This window comes from Lactuca virosa, chromosome 8 (genome assembly GCF_052849685.1).
Source record: "Lactuca virosa cultivar CGN04683 chromosome 8, Lactuca_virosa_CGN04683_v6, whole genome shotgun sequence".
Lineage (NCBI taxonomy): Eukaryota > Viridiplantae > Streptophyta > Magnoliopsida > Asterales > Asteraceae > Lactuca > Lactuca virosa.
In genome coordinates this window covers 197,589,739-197,607,911 of record NC_136433.1, presented here as the reverse complement: position 1 = coordinate 197,607,911, position 18,173 = coordinate 197,589,739, and the positions used below count along the sequence as shown (strand labels likewise).

The 18,173-nt window shown below is 35.4% G+C and overlaps 1 protein-coding gene and 2 long non-coding RNA genes across 9 annotated transcripts; 1 reads left to right on the top strand and 2 right to left on the bottom strand.

Annotated features, from left to right (window-relative positions):
• Positions 1 to 279: 279 nt before the first annotated feature.
• Positions 280 to 1,617, bottom strand: LOC145129217 (uncharacterized). The gene is made up of 2 exons (XR_013717373.1): positions 1,278 to 1,617; positions 280 to 1,047 (listed from the first exon to the last, which is right to left on the bottom strand). It is a non-coding gene; the product is annotated as an uncharacterized LOC145129217 (long non-coding RNA).
• A 498-nt stretch (positions 1,618 to 2,115) lies between these two features.
• On the top strand, positions 2,116 to 5,840 carry LOC145129570 (uncharacterized). Its single transcript, XM_079064325.1, has 2 exons — positions 2,116 to 4,867; positions 5,220 to 5,840. The coding sequence occupies exons 1-2, from the start codon at positions 2,248 to 2,250 to the stop codon at positions 5,603 to 5,605; spliced, it is 3,006 nt and encodes a 1,001-aa protein (XP_078920451.1). The 5' UTR covers positions 2,116 to 2,247; the 3' UTR covers positions 5,606 to 5,840.
• A 429-nt stretch (positions 5,841 to 6,269) lies between these two features.
• LOC145132232 (uncharacterized) lies at positions 6,270 to 12,722 on the bottom strand. Of its 7 annotated transcripts, none has more exons than XR_013717948.1 (6): positions 12,556 to 12,722; positions 12,102 to 12,165; positions 11,833 to 12,014; positions 7,952 to 8,569; positions 6,697 to 6,846; positions 6,270 to 6,589 (listed from the first exon to the last, which is right to left on the bottom strand). It is a non-coding gene; the product is annotated as an uncharacterized LOC145132232 (long non-coding RNA). The 7 variants fall into 7 exon arrangements; XR_013717950.1 differs by having other exon boundaries at positions 7,952 to 8,497; XR_013717951.1 differs by lacking the exon at positions 6,697 to 6,846.
• Positions 12,723 to 18,173: the final 5,451 nt, after the last annotated feature.

Below are 18,173 nucleotides of genomic sequence, written 5' to 3'. Positions count from 1 at the left end.
GATTTAGCAGTTCTTTATCGTGTTTGTCGTGTTATATTTGATAAATTATTCATTAAATAAACTAGTTTTTAGTATATGTTATATTTTTCATGTCGTGTTTATCGTTTTTTAATTCGTTCGTTTTCGTGTTAGTTAAAAAAAACACGACATTATGTCGTGTCGTGTTCGTATTACATAAAACCTTGTCGTGTCGTGCTGTGTTAGACAGAAACACGAAACGATAGCACGATTTGCCACCCCTAGTGAAAACAATGGTTTAAAGCTTTGCAAGATCAAAGATTCAATTCAACTTCCAATTGAAACCTCATTTCCATGGTTCATAATAGAACCCATAAATTGGTTTTCCATTGATTTTACAAATGGTCCTAGTAATATCTTTTTTGGAAAATGAGACATTGGCCCAACATAGTATTTCGAATTTACCCATTCAGTCCCTAAACTTTATTTTGGTGCTTTATGAGGGAATAAACTCTGAAGTGACATGTCTTTTTAGTCCCTCTAACCTATAATAGCCGGTTTTATATGTCACTTAAGTATTTTTTCCATTTAAAAGTCAAAATCACATTTTAAAAGTCAAAATCACAACATCCATATAACCTATTGTTTGATGTATCAGGAATTGGACGAGCAAAAATGGATTGAATGGGTTCAGGATTACCAAAATCATAACCTTCTCCTCTGTTGTAATTGTTGTAATTTGGACTCCATGTGAAATCCGTTGAGGCTTTTGAGGTTCAAAAGCGGTTCATTTCTTGAGGACATCTGTTGATTGGATTCATGAGCGCAGACAGGTTGTGATCTAAACTATTTGTTTGTTCATAATTTGTGTTCTGCTGAATCTGATCATAGGTTGTTGTATGAAATGTCTCTAAAGGGCTAACAAAGGGGGTTGTAATTGTTATTTGGTACCCCTGATTATCATCTTGATTTGCATCACCGTGTGCATGAATGGCAACTTTGGCTTCCGTCATGAGCCAATCTATCGTATTGGTAGCTCGATCCAAAACAATTCATGGTTGACCTCAATCCAAGCTGCCTTAAAATCATCTGCTTCATCGATTGCAAAAATATTCATGTGCTTTATCGATTCCAAAAAAAAATCACTTGCTTATTATACCGAACCAGAAAAAGAAATCGGGATTCCAAACCATAAATTAGGAACCATATACCAAAAATCAGGCAAAAAATTAAACCCTAGATTTAAAATCGAACATGTAAATCATGTGCTTTATCGATTCTAGAAATCAAAATTCATGTATGGATCCAGGAGGTATAACCTAGTCGATCTTGTACACCGTAAAACTGAATTGCAGTGTTAGGCGATAGTCGAATGCGTCTCTCTTTCATGCGGCTTGTGGTGTTGACCTTGATTTGCCGGAAGCTCCAACAGACCGCAATTGATCGAAGAAGAAGAAAAATAAGAAGGTCTGGAATTTTAAGTTTATGGATTGGAAATTGGGGTTTAAATTGGACTGAAGAACGATCTAAATAAGAGGGCATGAGCAAGACATGATGTCCGATTAAAGTTCTCTTCTAGAATTCAACAATGGAGTCGAAATATAATCTTTGAGGTGATTGTGATCGACTATTTGGTTGACTATATTGTAGTGGTTTAAATTGTTTTGAACAAAAAATATATAAAAATAAATAATGTGGATTATAAAACTAGCTATATCAAGTAGCAATGACAAAAAAAACAGATGTACGAGTAATTTTATGCCCTTATAAAACTCCAAAAAAAGTTTTAGGACTGAATGAGTAAATTCGAAATACTTAGTTAGTTAGGCCAATATGTCATTTCCCCAATATTTTTTTTGCTGATTTGGTGTGAGGGAAAATTTGTCATATTTAAAAAACTAACATGTTCGTTTTAACAATATATGGACCATGGGTGTTACAAAAACCCTCCATAGGGACCGTCCTTAAGAAAAACCCAATATTAGAACCAAAAGTATTACTTTGAGAAACCAGGACCAAAACTATATTTTACTCTTTAAAAAATGAGAAAAAAAACTTTGTTTGATTGCGACGACATCTAGAAAAGCATCTAGACGAAACGGACAAGTTGAAGGACCAATCTTGTAATTCACTCTTTATAATTATCAAAACGCTGAACGTCGAATTTGAAAGTCAACCTAACATTTTTGCTTCCACACCTCTGCATTGCAAGTAACTCTCCTTATCCTACATGCCACCACCATAAACCAACCACCTTCTGACCTTCCTCCGCCGTGAGCCAAAACCAATATGTCAATACTACCCCTACCCTCTCTTTTCCTCCTCCTATTCCTTCTGCCCTTTCACGTAATTTCACAGTCCACCACCACCCAAAATGACCAAACCACCCTTCTCAACCTCAAAAGCTTCTGGTCAAATCCACCCTCGATCAACCACTGGGACCAATCCTCCAACCCTTGCAGCTGGCCGGAGATTACATGTTCTGGCACCACCATCACCGGAATAACCCTCTTCAATCAGAACATCAACGGAACTGTCCCACCGTTTATTTGTGACATCAAAAACTTAACACACCTTGATCTAAATTACAATGACATCACCGGAAATTTTCCGACAGCCCTCTACAACTGCATCAATCTCCAGTACCTTGACCTCTCTCAAAACTACTTTGAAGGAAATCTACCCGGCGATATCTCACGGTTGTCGCCGGAGCTCCGATACCTCAGCCTCTTCGGCAATAACTTCTACGGCGACATTCCGGCAAATATTTCTAGATTATCAAAGCTTCAATCACTTCAATTACACCAGTGTCCTTTCAATGGCACTTTTCCTCAGGAAATCGGTTATTTAGAAGATCTGGAAGAATTAAATTTGTCTTTTAACAAATTTACCCCATCAAGACTACCCCGGAGTTTTATTCAGTTGAAAAAACTTCGATTCTTTTACATGACTGAAACCAACTTGATCGGAGAGATACCCGGAAATTTTTCCGGCATGCCGGCTCTGGAACTGCTGGATTTATCAGTCAATAACCTGACTGGATCGATACCTAGTGATCTGTTCTTGTTAAAGAACTTAACCGAAGTTTATCTTTACGGGAACGATCTAACAGGTGAAATCCCGGATTCGATTCAAGCATTGAACATGAAGATCATCGATCTTTCTGCGAACAAGCTCAGCGGAAAAGTCCCCAGTGGTTTCGGGAATCTAATGCAGTTAACAAACTTGACTCTCATGTTCAATCAGTTATCCGGTGAACTTCCGGCGAGCATCGGCCGCTTGCCCAGCTTGAACGACATTCGAATTTTCACTAACAATTTCTCCGGTGAACTACCACCGGATTTCGGAAGGTACTCTGAGCTGAAGTTATTCGAGGTTGATGAAAACCAGTTCACCGGAAACATACCGGAGAATCTGTGCTACAACGGGAAACTCATAGGCTTGGTTGTTTACAGTAACAATCTTTCAGGCGAGATACCAAAATCGCTTGAAACATGTAGTAGCTTGAGGGTTCTTCAAGTTTATGATAACCAATTTTCAGGAAAAATTCCAGATGGGTTATGGAACCTTTCAAGCTTGGAGAAGATGATGATGAGTGATAATTCATTTTCCGGCGAGTTGCCGTTGGAATTGGCGCCAAAATTATCAATACTCGAAATCAGTAACAACAGGTTTTCCGGTGAGATACCTACCGGAGTATCTTCTTGGACAAATATGCGGGTTTTCAAAGGAAGTAATAATCTATTCAAAGGTGGAATTCCTCAAGATTTAACCGCACTTCCAAATTTAGCAACTTTATTGCTCGACGGAAACCAACTCTCCGGCGAACTTCCGGCGACTATTGTTTCCTGGGATTCACTCAACACGTTGAATCTCAGTCAAAACCAACTCTCCGGTCAGATTCCGGCAGGTCTCGGGCTCTTAAAAGTTCTCACAGTACTCGACTTATCAAGAAACAATCTCTCCGGTCAAATACCGGCTCAGCTAGGGCGGCAGCTCGTTTCTCTTGATCTTTCCGGCAATAATCTCGCCGGAAACATCCCAGCTCAGCTGGATAATGGTGCCTTTGAAAGAAGTTTCCAAGGAAACCCCGGTCTTTGTTCAAATAATCCATTATTAGGACTTAATTCTTGCAGTTCCCGATCCCAACCCGGGCAATCTAGCAAGATTTCTAGTAAGTCGGTGGCGATAATCGGAAGTATTGCTGCAATATTGTTGCTTCTGGCGGTGATAATGACCAGATATGTCATTGTTCTTTACCGGAGAAGAAAATATGGTTTCAATTCAAATTGGAAATTCACTTCTTTTCAGAAATTAACCTTCACGGAATCCACAATTTTGCCTCGTTTGAACGATAACTACATGATCGGTCAAGGTGGTTCCGGGAAGGTGTACAAGATTCCGGTGAACCGTTCCGGCGATGTGGTGGCAGTAAAGAAGATCTCAACCAAAAAGGATTTAGATTTAAGGCTCGAGAAAGAGTTTTTAGCAGAAGTTGAGATTTTAAGCATGATTCGACACTCGAACATCGTGAAATTGATGGGTCACATTTCGAGTGACAACTCAAAGCTTCTTGTGTACGAGTACTTAGAGAACCGGAGTTTGGACCGTTGGCTACACCGAAAGCAGACTCCACCGAGCCGTGGGTTGACCGGTTCGGTGCGTCATATGGTACTTGATTGGCCTAAAAGGTTGAACATAGCACTCGGGGCGGCTCGAGGGTTGGCCTATATGCACCACGATTGTTGTCCCGCAGTTGTTCACCGTGATGTGAAATCAAGCAACGTACTTTTAGACAGTGAATTCAATGCAAAGATTGCGGATTTTGGGTTAGCCAAGATCTTAGAGAAAGGCAGAGAGCTCGCTGCAATGTCAACCGTGGCCGGCTCATTTGGCTACATGGCTCCAGGTAAAGTTTCAGTTAACAATAATATATTCATATTGTTTTTTCAAATACCACTTGCATTCAGTTCAACACTAATACACCGGATCTCACAGAACTCCATGGTTTAGTATACGTGGACAAGAGTAGTACTAGGACGAGTGACCTTTTGAATTAGTTGTCCTCACATATTTATCTTCCCATGTTGGTTGTGAGACCTGTTAATAGGTGCAATCATACTCGTACTAATGCACTAAATCTTACTAGAACTCGACAGTTAAACATACTTGAACGACAATAATATTAGGATGAGTGATCCTTGGGTAGCCCTTGTGTTTCTTAAATCATACATCTAATAATGTATTTAAATTTGTTACAGAATATGCTCATACGACAAAAGTAAACGAGAAGATAGATGTTTACAGCTTCGGGGTGATCTTGTTAGAATTGACAACGGGAAGAGAAGCAAGTGATGGCAACGAGTATTTATCGCTAGCAGAATGGGCTATGCAACATGCTCTAGGAGGTGAACCAATAGAAGATGTTTTAGACAATGATGTTAAGGAGCCCATGTACATGAATGAAATGAGTGGTGTGTTCAAACTCGGGCTATGGTGCACCCATAGATTGCCAACAAAAAGACCCTCCATGAAGGAAGTGTGCAAGATGCTACTCCAGTGCACTCCGGCTATGGTGGTTGGGGCCAAGAAGAATGGTCATGATGTAGTCGATCATCTTCCCTTACTCAAGCTTGAAAACGTCTAAAAATGGTGGTTTTAGATTGTATATAAATACATGTGTGGTTTCTATTGAAAACATCGAGTTTTAAAATAGCATATATGTTGCGGTTTAAAAACGGTTTTGAATTCATACAATTCTTAACCGTTATGTGAAATTAGTTTCTAGTTAGTTACCATCGTTGAGGCTTCAGTACTTTATATGATACTTGAAATATATGTATACTATTCATTATGATATTCAACCATAAAAGTTAATGTTGTGGCTTGAGTACTTTATATGATACGTGAAATATATGTATACTATTTATTATGCTATTCAACCATAAAAGTTAACGTTGAGGCTTGAGTACTTTATATGATACTTGAAATATATGTATACTATTCATTATGATATTCAACCATAAAAGTTAAGTCATGCGTTTGACATGTATTGGATTGGGAATGAGATTGAATATCAATGAGATAAAAATTATTATGTTTTGTCCAATCCATATAGGTAGGACATGATTCGCTCTTGATCTCTTGTTTGTATAAAAGATTTTCAACCATTTCCATTCTTATATAATTGAAACCACAAGGACCACGTAATTTAGATAGTTGTACTGAATCGGCCTGTTTCGGCTTGGGCAAACCACAGACCAACTTTGTAATTTTGTCAAAATTTTATGATAAGTATTATTTTTAACGGATTGTAAATAATCAAATTTATTGAAGAACAAGAATTTGATATACAGGACAAAACTATCAACAACAAAATGCAAACAAATATTGACCACAAATCAAATTAAATTTCAAGCTTACAATTAAACACATAATCACGCTTACTTTAAAGTTTAAACATTCAGATATCTTCAATAGTAATTGAAATTCAAACTCAATTACTTGCACTTTTGTTCATGCAACCAACTCCATTAAGGGCTCTCTTGATTCTTCTTTTGGCTTTATCATGATAGTACAAGTACAATGTCAATTGTGCAACTCCCAGAATCATCCCTATACCATCTGGAACCTAAAATTGAAATAAATAAAGATACTAGTATAATCAAACTAAATACATATCTTGCTTATAAACACAATAAAAAAATAAAAAAAATAAAAGATTAAAACTTTGCTTACATAAATGAAAAGATCAAATATGAATACTCCATACAGAAAACGATTAAAAACTTTTCTGAACATTCATCATTTTTATCACTTCCAACATATCATCTTTGGACGCCAATAGATTAATTCTTGACAAAAATACCCTCTTACCAACATGTTGACCTACATATAATAAAACATTGATGACGTAATGCTAAACACATCTACATATTAATATGGTGTCATTACATGATATAATCGAGGGATCAATATCCATAATGCTTCCAATTTTCAACCAAAGGTAACGAGGAGGCAAATCACTCATTCATAGTTGGCAATTTCAAAAAGTCCATATTGCCCTCAAAATGATATAATATGAATCACCTCAGTTGATTTACAAAAGTAGAAAGGTTGTATTTATCAAAACATTCTCTGATTTAACTTTTATCAGTGTAAAAAGACATGGGCCAGTTAACGCACTTGTATTAAGAGTTAACAAAACTTTCTAATCAAAGACTAAAGAGGAAACATTCGCCTACATTTTGTCTTAAATCTCAAATACTTGTTTTTACATCTCAAAGTAGTTGAATAGTCCCATTTTGTTGTTCAACGTTTGCACATTTAGATATTATCATGACCAAAGTATAGGGTACGATATTCAGGTAAATTAAGAAGAAAGACTAGTTAGAACCAATGGTGATAGTACAAATTTTAGAGCCAAATGTACACCCAAAATGGTAATTTTAAACGAAACAATAAAATAATTCGTAAACAACAAAAACCATCCGTAAACAATAAAACCAAGCATAAAAAACAAAGCAACTTCTATGCCTTGTTCATGAGTTTTTAGTAAATTCAATAAAAAAAAAGGAGGGGAAGGAAAAATTTCCTTATTCTGTGTTCCGGAGATAGGAGGGAAAAGAAAAGAAAACTAAAAGATTACAATTATACCCCTATTTACACATCATGTTTAGAAACAGGTAAACAATATGAACTTTGCCTCTTTAAATTATATACTTGAGTATTACGTTTGTGTTGTTGATTTGTTAAGTCGAAATGGGAGGTTTCTAGAGAAGCTTGTTGAATTCTTGACCAACAGCAAATAGAACGATTTTATAAAATCAACTACAGTGGGAATCAAAATCTTTTAATCAAACAATCAACTAATGAATCAAACTCAAGTCAACAAAGAAAAACTAAATAATCAAAATTCCAACTTTTACAAATGAAGTCCAAAGCAAAGTACCATAAAAGTAAAAAAAACATAAAATTTGAAGATATGACTCACTTTTTACCTCCATCCATCATCTTTGTTAGAAAGATCTTCCGCATCATCATTGAAGAACTAAAAATTGTCCTTGTGTCGGCTTGATTACGCGAAAATTAAATGAAGGCATCTGCAAATTCATTATCATCCAAACCCATCGGCTCTAATTCTTTCTCGATTTCCTCACATATATAGTCACGAGATTTGTTCCCTTCCCTCATAACATCAACGATTTCTTTAAAAGTATGTACAATACTGTGTTCAAAAATACTGTGTTCAAAAGATTCTGGTTGAGGTTCAAGTACAGGTTCAGCTACTACTTCATCTTCGTCTTGCAGTTTTCTTCTTTTACTTTTTTTTGAGCTTTTTGGCTTTTGAACTCTCGTCGGGTGAAACATGCGTTGCTAACACTATTTGAATATCCTCATCATCAGCTTTGTATTCGTTATCCAGAATCACCTCATTATTTAACATCAGCAACTTTTTCTATTTTAATTTCTGCGGATTTGCTTAACCAGTAGTTTTTCTCTTTTGTTGTTTCCGCTTTTGATCCCGATGCTCTATCATCTGAGAATAACATATCCAAGTGATCGTCGTTTGAATTTTTTTTGGACTTGAATACAGCTGCGTTAAGGTTTGCTTGTTTACAAACAAACCCAAAAACAATTAGTAAAAGTCAATGGTAAAAAATATATAAAACAATAAATAAAACGTAAAACCAACACGTACACTAATTGATTGTGCCCATACTTCCTCCTCTACTTCAATATATTTTGTTTGAGAATTCCAGGAGAACCCACTCAATGAAGTACCCCGAAACATATCATGTCATTTACCAAAATTACCTTTTAAAGTTTTCATTCAGTTTTTTAAATGATCTTTTGTAAAAGACCTGTTAAACTCTTTACAAATCACTGCAATCATGTTCGCATAAGTTTGCGAAGTGAATGTACCATTCACCCGATTACCTATTTCATGTTCGTTTACCAGTGCTTCAACGAGAACACTATCCATCTTATCTATCCACGTCAATTTTTCTTTCTTCACAACATTTCAATTGGCTTCCCTTTTGGTCATGATCGCTCTATACATACAAACATAGCAAAACGAGCCATAAACATTTAACCAAAAGGGCAACCAATGGAAGTGTTGTGAAGAAAGAAATTTTAACGTGGACAAATAAGATGGATAATGCTCTCGTTGAAGCACTGGTGCACGAACATGAAATAGGTAATCGAGTGAATGGTACATTCACTTCGCAAGCTTATGCGAACATGATTGCAGTGATGAGTAAAGAGTTTAATAGGTCTTTTACCAAAGATCATATAAAAAACCGAATTAAAAACTTTAAAAGGTAATTTTGGTAAATGGCATGATAGAGGAGAAAGTATGAGCACAATTAACTAGTGTACATTTTGGTTTTACTTTTGATTTATTGTTTTATATATTTTTTACCATTAACTTTACTAATTATTTTTGGGTTTGTTTATAAACAGGCAAACCCTGAAGCAACTGCATTCAAAGCCAAAAAAATTTCAAATTAAGATCACTCGCATATGTTATTTTTAGATGATAGAAAAACAACCGATTAAGCAAATCCGCAGAAATTAAAATAGAAAAAGTTACCGATGTTGAACTAATGACAAATAATGAGGTAATTTTGGATAACGAATACAAAGATGACGATGAGGATATTCAAAAAGTGTCAGCAAAGCACGTTTCACCCGAGGAGAGTTCAAAAGCCAAGAAGCTCAAAAGTAACAGCAGAAACTATAAAGAGAACTTCAAGATGAAGATGAAGTAGTATATCGATTGTTTTTCGCGAAGTGCTCTCTCAGACGTTTCCACTCCTGCCCCCGCAAACGAAAAGGTTTCAAGATACCAGTCGAGTGAAAGTGAACAGCTCCGAGCAAATCCTTGTCGTCTTGGGTTGGAAAGGATACGACAGGCTACGCTCCCCAACTGAGCAAAATGGATCAAATCCGCAGGAAAGGAGAGATAAAAAAAATGGAAGGTTCTGCTGAGACTCAAGTTCCCCTGCCGGAGCTCCCCGATCCTTTTCTTTCTTCCTTTGGAAATAGGGGAGTGACCTCAAGTGTACTCCAAAATACTAAGATTAAGCTACAATTGGATGTCGCGTCCCCCGCGAAGCTTTTGAGGAAATCTAGAAAGAATTAGAGATGATGGGTTTAGATGATAATGAATTTGCAGATACTTTCATCTATTTGTCGCGTAATCAAGTCGATGCAACGACAATTTTTAGTTCTTCAATGAAGATGCGGAAGATCTTTGTAAGAAAGATGATGGATGGAGTCCTCGCACAATTGGATTTTTGATATCCAAAGGTTTAACTACAACATTGTTACGACACACTTTATAGATGATGAAAGGGTGATGCACAAACATATTATTAGTTTAGACCCATTGATATCCATATATGGATAATATGGGGAGTTATTTATTAAAAAGCATACACGCTTGGGGTATAAAATTGTTATGACTATGATAGGTAGACAATGTATCTTCTAATGATAAAGCACTTGAGGTTTAGTTAAAAATTGCCAAATTTGTATGAGGGTTGCAAACACTTTCAAGTTAGGTGCATGACCCATATTTTAAATCTTATTGTGAAAGATAGGTTAAAAGAGAATAATTAGCCTATAAAGTGTGTGCAAAAAACGGTTAGATATATTAGACAATCTACATAAAGAAGCACAAAATCTAAAATATACATGGACGATTGTAATGTGGAATCGAAAAAGTTTGTGTGTTGATTGTCCAACAAGGTGGAACTCAACTCACGACATGTTGAAAATTGTCGTGGAGTTAAGAGAAGTTTTTGTTAAATATGATTTTGAGGATATTTCTTATTTTCGTGATGTAGAAGTCCTCGCACAATCGGATTTTTGATATTTGTCAACTAGTGGTCGCTTTTCTTGAAAAAAAAATAGAGAATAAAACGAAGCCTGTATCGGGAAGTTTAATACTATTGGCACATCTTTTTAGGGAAATTTTAGATGTAAGCAAACATCTATAGGTGTGGAAAACGAAACGGATTTTTGTTTGATGTGTAATTCGAGGTGACTAAAATAAGACAAATATTAAGGGAAATTTGACAAGCTTAATGACTACATTTATTTTGAAATTAAGTTGGATTCGACAATGAAACGAACATTTATTGAGCATGCATTTAGGTAGATGATTATGTACAAAATAACATAAGAAAATCTCATTTCAAAACAAGTTAAGAACATCAAGGTTGCGGATTTGGTTCGAAATATTAAAAACAAATTGGAAACTTTGTTTATAATGTACAAATAAATATTTGATAAGTTAGAGTTGAATTCTTCATCTCAAGAAGCTTGTAATGATGTTTCTCGTGACGTGATAACGGTAATTTGCAAAAAGAAATTGGGAGAGTGCTTCCTTTGTGTTTTGCTTCACTTCACTCTATTTCACTTCGGAATTTGCAAACAAAGGAGCATGCGGCATGTTTATAATATTTTGGGGTGAGTTTCTAGATGTTGAGGAAAACAACTCGGTAGCAATAGAAATAAAATTAAAAAGGTACTAAGATGAGCCGAAACTTGCTTAAACTGCCAGCTTTGATATTTTTAAGTGGTGGAAACAAAATATTTTGTGGTTCCTAATTGTATCTCGGATAGCTAAAGGTAAACTTTTATAAATTTTCTAGTTTATTTTTAAAATTTCGAGTTTTTTTATTAAATTATCGAGATATATTTGTATATTTTTTGTTAGATATTTTGGCAATACAAATTTCAAGAGTGCCATGCCCATCAAAAACTCAAAACAAATAAACAAAAAGCAAATTAGAAGCTACAAACAACAACAAATATCACATTTGCAGCTACTCAATTAGCAAGTATGTAAGAGAAACATACCTGATCAATCATCCACCAAGTTCTGCACGAGTTGGAACAACAGGCACTAGAAAGTTCCCAAATGGAGAATCAAATATTTTGAAATTAGCTTTAGACCCATCTTGTTGAGCCTGTGCAATTGCATGATTCTTAGCCTGTTGAATCCTCAGATCAATGACTACTCCAGTTTGAGCCACATTAGCCTATCATTACATCTTCTCAATTCATAAAAAGAATTCTTTAACATTCTATAATAGTGTCAATTAAACACCTGAAAAGAACATGCATACCATTGGCTTTATTGTTGAAGTTGAAACTGCAAGATCTTTCTTTCCAGCTGGTGAAAGTGTTGCCCTAGACTTTCAAACATTTGCAGTATCACCATCAAAACATGTATTGTTTAAATCAAGAAGTGAAACACAATCAATCATATGCACTTTGTAATTGCTTGACATATTTGAATTGAAAGAGAGGAAAATAACTTTTAAGTGATTACTTCTCGAGGATATAAATCGAATACCCAAATTAAACAAATAGCTATCACGTAATTGGGAATTGTAATTCCGTATTGATTATCAAGCTTTGATGTATTTCAAGTGTATGTTGATTCGTCATGATAAAATATTGATCCCATTAATTCAAATTGTCAGGAAAGAAAATAGTAATGTAATCAACAAAGCACGGTTTAACAGCTATATAGAAAAGACAAAAGATAGAGCTTTGACAGTGACGGGGATTACTAACCGGCGAGGAGGTGGACGGAAAAGCTTCCTCTTCTTCGTTTCAGGTTCCATTATTTTTCACGAGCTCTTCCCCAAATTTTCTGTACATAAACCCTAAATCGAGAGGTTGAAGACGACTTGCTCTCCCTAGTTTCCCATGGCAAAATTATATTTTGAGCCCAAAACTAAATATACGTTGCATTAATGCGTTTGTAAAATTATGAATAATCAATATCATCAGATTTCTCTAGGTATTGTAATAAATGAGCCCATTAAGCCCAAATATTACATGCTTTCTTTAGATATTGTATAAGTTTGATTTATAAAAAAAAAAAATTAGTTACTTACCTGCGGGGCTGTTCACTATTTGCATAAAACCGAATTGTCCAATTAGACAATTTGGATCGGACTATTTGGTTCGGATAATCGGATTTTTTGGATTGGTTTTTAGCAAAACCAAATTATTATTTTGGATTGGTTTTGGTCTATAAAATAAAAACCGAATAGTCCAAAAAAACCGAATTGAAATTTATTATTTTGTTATTTCTAATATATATCTTTAATAATTTATAAATTTACTAAATTATTCGTTCAGTATATTAAAATTTTCATATATTATAATACTTTAGTATTTATTTTTTATAACAAATTTTGTCTATAAAGTAGTAAACTATAATTTATTTTTCTTGATAGTTATTTATAAGTTTTAATTCACAACTAATTAACCAATACTTTTTTGTTTATATTATAGAGTAAGTTAAATACTAAAGTTATATATTTGTTGAAATGTCTTGATTCTTGGAAACCGAATTGTAAAAAACCGATCCAACCGAATTATAATTTGGTTGGATCGGATCGGATTTGATTTTAGTTTGGACTATTTGGATCTACGTTTTGAAAACCGAAATTAATTTGGATTCACTTGATCTGATTGGATTAAACCGATCCATCCAAACGAACACTCCTACTTACCTGGTTACCTCATCGTCTATTTAGGTTATCATTGAATTTAAAAACTAAATCTTTTAAAATAATTTTAATTTGTCAACAAACATATTTTACATTTTAAAAATAAAATCAACTCATATATTTTACTTGATATTTCAAGTTGAACATATCATCTTTCTATAATTTTATACTTTTGGTCAAGATATTAAATTTTGTTACGAATTTATTTTATTATGAATTCGTTCCAAGTTTAGTTTAATTTACAAAATTATTTTTTTACAATTTTTTTTAGAATCAGATTTTCACCATCAAGATTTTTGTTCAACAGAATTTTCTGTTGAATCAAAATCAGTTTTCTGATTCAGATTTTCAGCTTCAACTATTGCATCTAGAAAATACATCATATTTAAATTAGGCTTTGTATTATGCAATGTATTCGTTTTATTCATCGGAATTTTTAATTTCATTATTAGTTTTTTTTATCAAAAATTCTGATTTTGGAATTTGGCATCAATTTTCTTTCTAGAAAATTACAAGCATCGGTTATCAGAAACAAAGTTTAAGATTTGCATCAGAGTTATGTATTAATGTTGTATCGGTTTGGTATCATAATCTTTGTATCAGTTTCTACATCAAAATTGCTCATCAGATTTCTAAAATTAATTTCTGCTTCAGTTTTAAATACAATTTATATTTCAGATTTTTTTTTTTTTGCATTTGTTTTCTGCATCAAAAATCAAGTTTCAGTATATTTGCATGAGAATTTGTACATCAGATTCTAGGAAAGTTTTTAAAAACAGATAATCTGATGTTTAGAATTTTTGTTTTCAATCTTTAGAGCTTCAGACACAATTTTATGATTTCAAATTTTCAAAATTACTAAAATATATGTCTGAAACAGGTTATAGTTTTTATAATAGTTTTGATTATTTTATAATCCGTTGAATTTTGTCCAAGCAAGAGACATAAATGTTTTCTAGTGATTGTAGTTTTAAACACTTACATTTGGTGTGTAAACAATTTCAGAAATGACACCATACAATGTGGCTATGATTTTCAAAGTGAAATCTATGGATGTTAACTTTAATGAATGATGGATTGATACGAGTGTTACGCTTCATGTGTGCTCAAATAAGGAATGGTTCAAGAACTTTAAAGGTGTGAACAATGGAAACAAACTCTTTATGGGCAACTCGGCTACCTCAAGTATCCAAGATGTTGGAAAGATAATGTTGATGATGGCGTCAGAAAAAGAGTTTGCATTGAATGATGTGTTCTATGTTCTAGAGATTATGAACAATTTAGTATCTGGGATGTTGTTGAACAAGCATGGATTTTTCTTGGTTTTTGAGTCTGATAGGTTTGTATTAACTAAAAGGTGTATGTTTGTAAGCAAGGGCTCTGCGAATGGTGGAATGTTTAAATTCCATGTAATTGTAACGTCCAAAAATTATGATGTAAAATTTTCATTTTTAAATCAATAATTTATATAACAAATTGTTATCAAAACCATTCAAGATAAAAATAGCATTTAAACATTAGAGTAAAAATTATCAATGTGTAATAAACTATGGGGATGTTGTGCAGTCACGCCGGGCCCTCCCCTTTTCGAACAAGAAGTACCTGAAACCATAAACATAAACCGTAAGCAAAAGACTTAGTGAGCTCCTCAAAATACCACATACCATACATATCCTTGGGCCTAACCCTCACATTGGGCCCAACCCAAAATAATGGGCCTAGCCCTTCCTAACCAATAGACCTAGCCCAACATACAATGTAAGAGTCACAACAGCTAGAATTCTACATAACATACATTAGGCCTAGCCCTTTCTGTTACATGGGCCCAACCCCGCTGTAACGATCGAGTTTTAGGTACTCTTTAGCTTTAGAATTGATTTTAACAAAATTTGCATTTTTTCTCCTTGAGTACGCTTAGCATACCATGGAGTACTGTAACATCCGGGATTTTTCCAGGTATTATGAGTATTTACCTTAATAAATTTATGGGTTGTTTGGTTGGACTTTGACTTTGGGCCCTTAAGAGTGGGTTGAGGAACCTCGTACGCGAGACGTACATTGCTATGTACGCTCAGCGTACTCAGGAAAAGGAAACGCGGAAGCCATGCACGTACGCCCAGCGTACATGTGCATATTCTTAAACCCTAAAATTAGAGTTTGCTCCCTATATAAAGAACATAACCCTTGTTAATTCAGCCTCCCTTCACTCTTACCCAGCCACCACGAAAACCCTAGCTCCCTTTGTGTGCCTTTGTGTTCTAGAAGCCATTTGAGAGTGTTTGTGTGTTGTTTTAGTGAGAAAAGAAGAAAGGAGCTTCAAGAAGAAGCAAGGATCCACAAGAGCTTGTAGATCCAAAGGATTGACACCATTTCTGACTCTTTTGAGGTATCAAGCTCCATACTTGACCATTGTATGCTTAGATTTGTTTATTTGGGGGTTTTATGTCCTTTTTGACCCCATTGTTGGGAGTGTTTGAGTATTGTTGGTTCCAGAGCATAAGAGCTGTCCTTTTGGACTCTTAGAAGCACTTAGGGTCATAAAAATTGGATCTTGGTGGTTAAGCCAAAACCATGCGAGGGTTAGATGGTCTTAAAGTTTGTATAATGGACCAAAATCATGTTTTGACCCCAACCATCCATGCAAGCACCTAAAGTTTGTAACTTTATGTCTTGGTAGGCCTTAAAGGACCTGGATCTACATTTTGGACGTAAAGACTTAATGGATTAAGTCAGAAGTGAAGTCGTAAGGAAACTGGGTAGTAAGTTAAGCGTAAACCCTGGTACGCTGTGCGTATTGGGGTGGTTCACGGTCTGTTTCCATTCACGGTCAGTTACCGTTTACGGGCAACCTCCGTTTGCGGCCAAGAGTACGATGGGCGTACTTTCCAGGTACGCCGCGCGTACGTGTGCAGAATAGAAACCATGGGCTTTTGGGCCTTAAGGATATGGGCCTGGGCTTGGGGCCCTGTGGCCCACTGAGAAGTGCAAGTTTGGACTTAGAAATTTGGAACTAGAGCATTGGGCCTATTGAGCCAAGATTGGACCCTTGGAGTTGTTACCTTTGGACTTGGAACTTTTGGGCCCAATTAGGGGGATGGGGCCCAATTCATTAATTGGGCAATTAGTGGGCCTTAAGGAGTCTTTAATAAGCCAATGGAGGGTTGGGCTTAATAGATTGGAATTAGGACTCCTGAATGTCCCAATTGAACCAAGGGGTAAAATGGTCATTTTACCCTAAGTTGTCTTATAGACTCTGATCGGGTGTTAATATGTTTATGTTAGCCGGGAGTCATTAGAGCAGCTGTTAGAGACTACTTTCCGCGAGATTCAGCACACGGTTTTCGAGGCGAGTTACCTTCCAGTAGAGGTGGGTCTACGGCCACAATGCCGGCCCACCAGCAGGGATTGTCGTTAGATGATTGTCTATGTGATAATTATCTAGGTAGTTATTGCTAGATGTGCTTTATGTGCCAGTATGATATGTTGTATGTGATAGCGATAGTAGGAGGGAATAGTCCCCCGCCTCGGTCGTTAGGAATGAAGGGTAGGTCGGTACCCCAGGAATGCTTGATAGTATGATTATGATAGTATGATTATGACAGCATGATTATGATAGTATGATTATGTTAGGGTCGAAATGTTGTAATAGTCGAAGTTTGTATTTAGGGTCTTCGAACATTTTTGTAATGTATTTTACTAGGGCATAATATTCGAAGCTTCATGTTTAGTCCTTACTATATTTTTTGTACGCTTTTCTCTTCTATAAATAGGAGTGGTTACTAGTGTCTTAGTAACGAAGTCTTTACAGAATATTCATTGTACTCTGTAAAATTTGCAAAAGCGTAATAGAGCCAAACAGATCATATTTACATCGGTGTTCAAATCTTTCAATTCTACTTTGAATTTACACTCTAATTCGTTCAATACTTGATTCATTGTCTCATCAATTGGTATCAGAGCAGGAATCATATCTCTGATCTGATTTTCACTTTGTTCAAAAGGTTTTTGAGTCAACTTTTTGATTCAAAAGTTTCTGCACTTTTTGAAAGTGAAAAATTGTTTAGATCTAAGTCTGTGATTCGATTCTGCACTTAATTCATTGAATCGAGTGTTCTAAGAGTGATTGTGATTTGAATCATACAGTTTGTTGTCAAATTCTCAAAGTTTCTTCAAAAATTCTCAAGGATCTATTCCGTACAACAATGGCGTCATTCAATCTGAATTCCATGACTTCATTTTCTCATCTTCTAGGATCATCCACCAAAATTCCTATGCTCATCCCTGAGTATTACGATCAGTGGGCTGATCGTATGCATGATTATCTCAATGGATTGGATGAAGAACTGTGGAATTGCATTTCTGGCAATCTCAATCCACCATCGAATGTTCAACCAATTGGTTCTTCCTCTGGAAACTCTGAAGTTGAAAATCAATCTGATCGTCTGAAAAAGCTGGAGAAATGGTGTGTAAGAGAGCTAAGAGGAGCTTTGCCTCCAGTTGTTTACAACTACGTGAGGAGTTGTACAACTGCAAAGGAAATCTGGAACAATCTCAAGGAAAAATTTCAGGGAAGTGAGAAGACGAAAGTTAATTCTGTGAAGCAATGTTTAGTGGAGCTGAAGGACTTCAGACAGAAAGATGGTGAAACAATTGAAGTTTATTACGATCGTC

What these genes read in the sequence shown, in the direction of transcription:
- LOC145129570 (XM_079064325.1), top strand. Translation starts at nt 2,248, where the DNA reads ATGTCAATACTACCCCTACCCTCTCTTTTCCTCCTCCTATTCCTTCTG. An exon ending in ATTTGGCTACATGGCTCCAG is followed by an intron (nt 4,868 to 5,219) that starts GTAAAGTTTCAG and finishes AATTTGTTACAG; the next exon opens with AATATGCTCATACGACAAAA.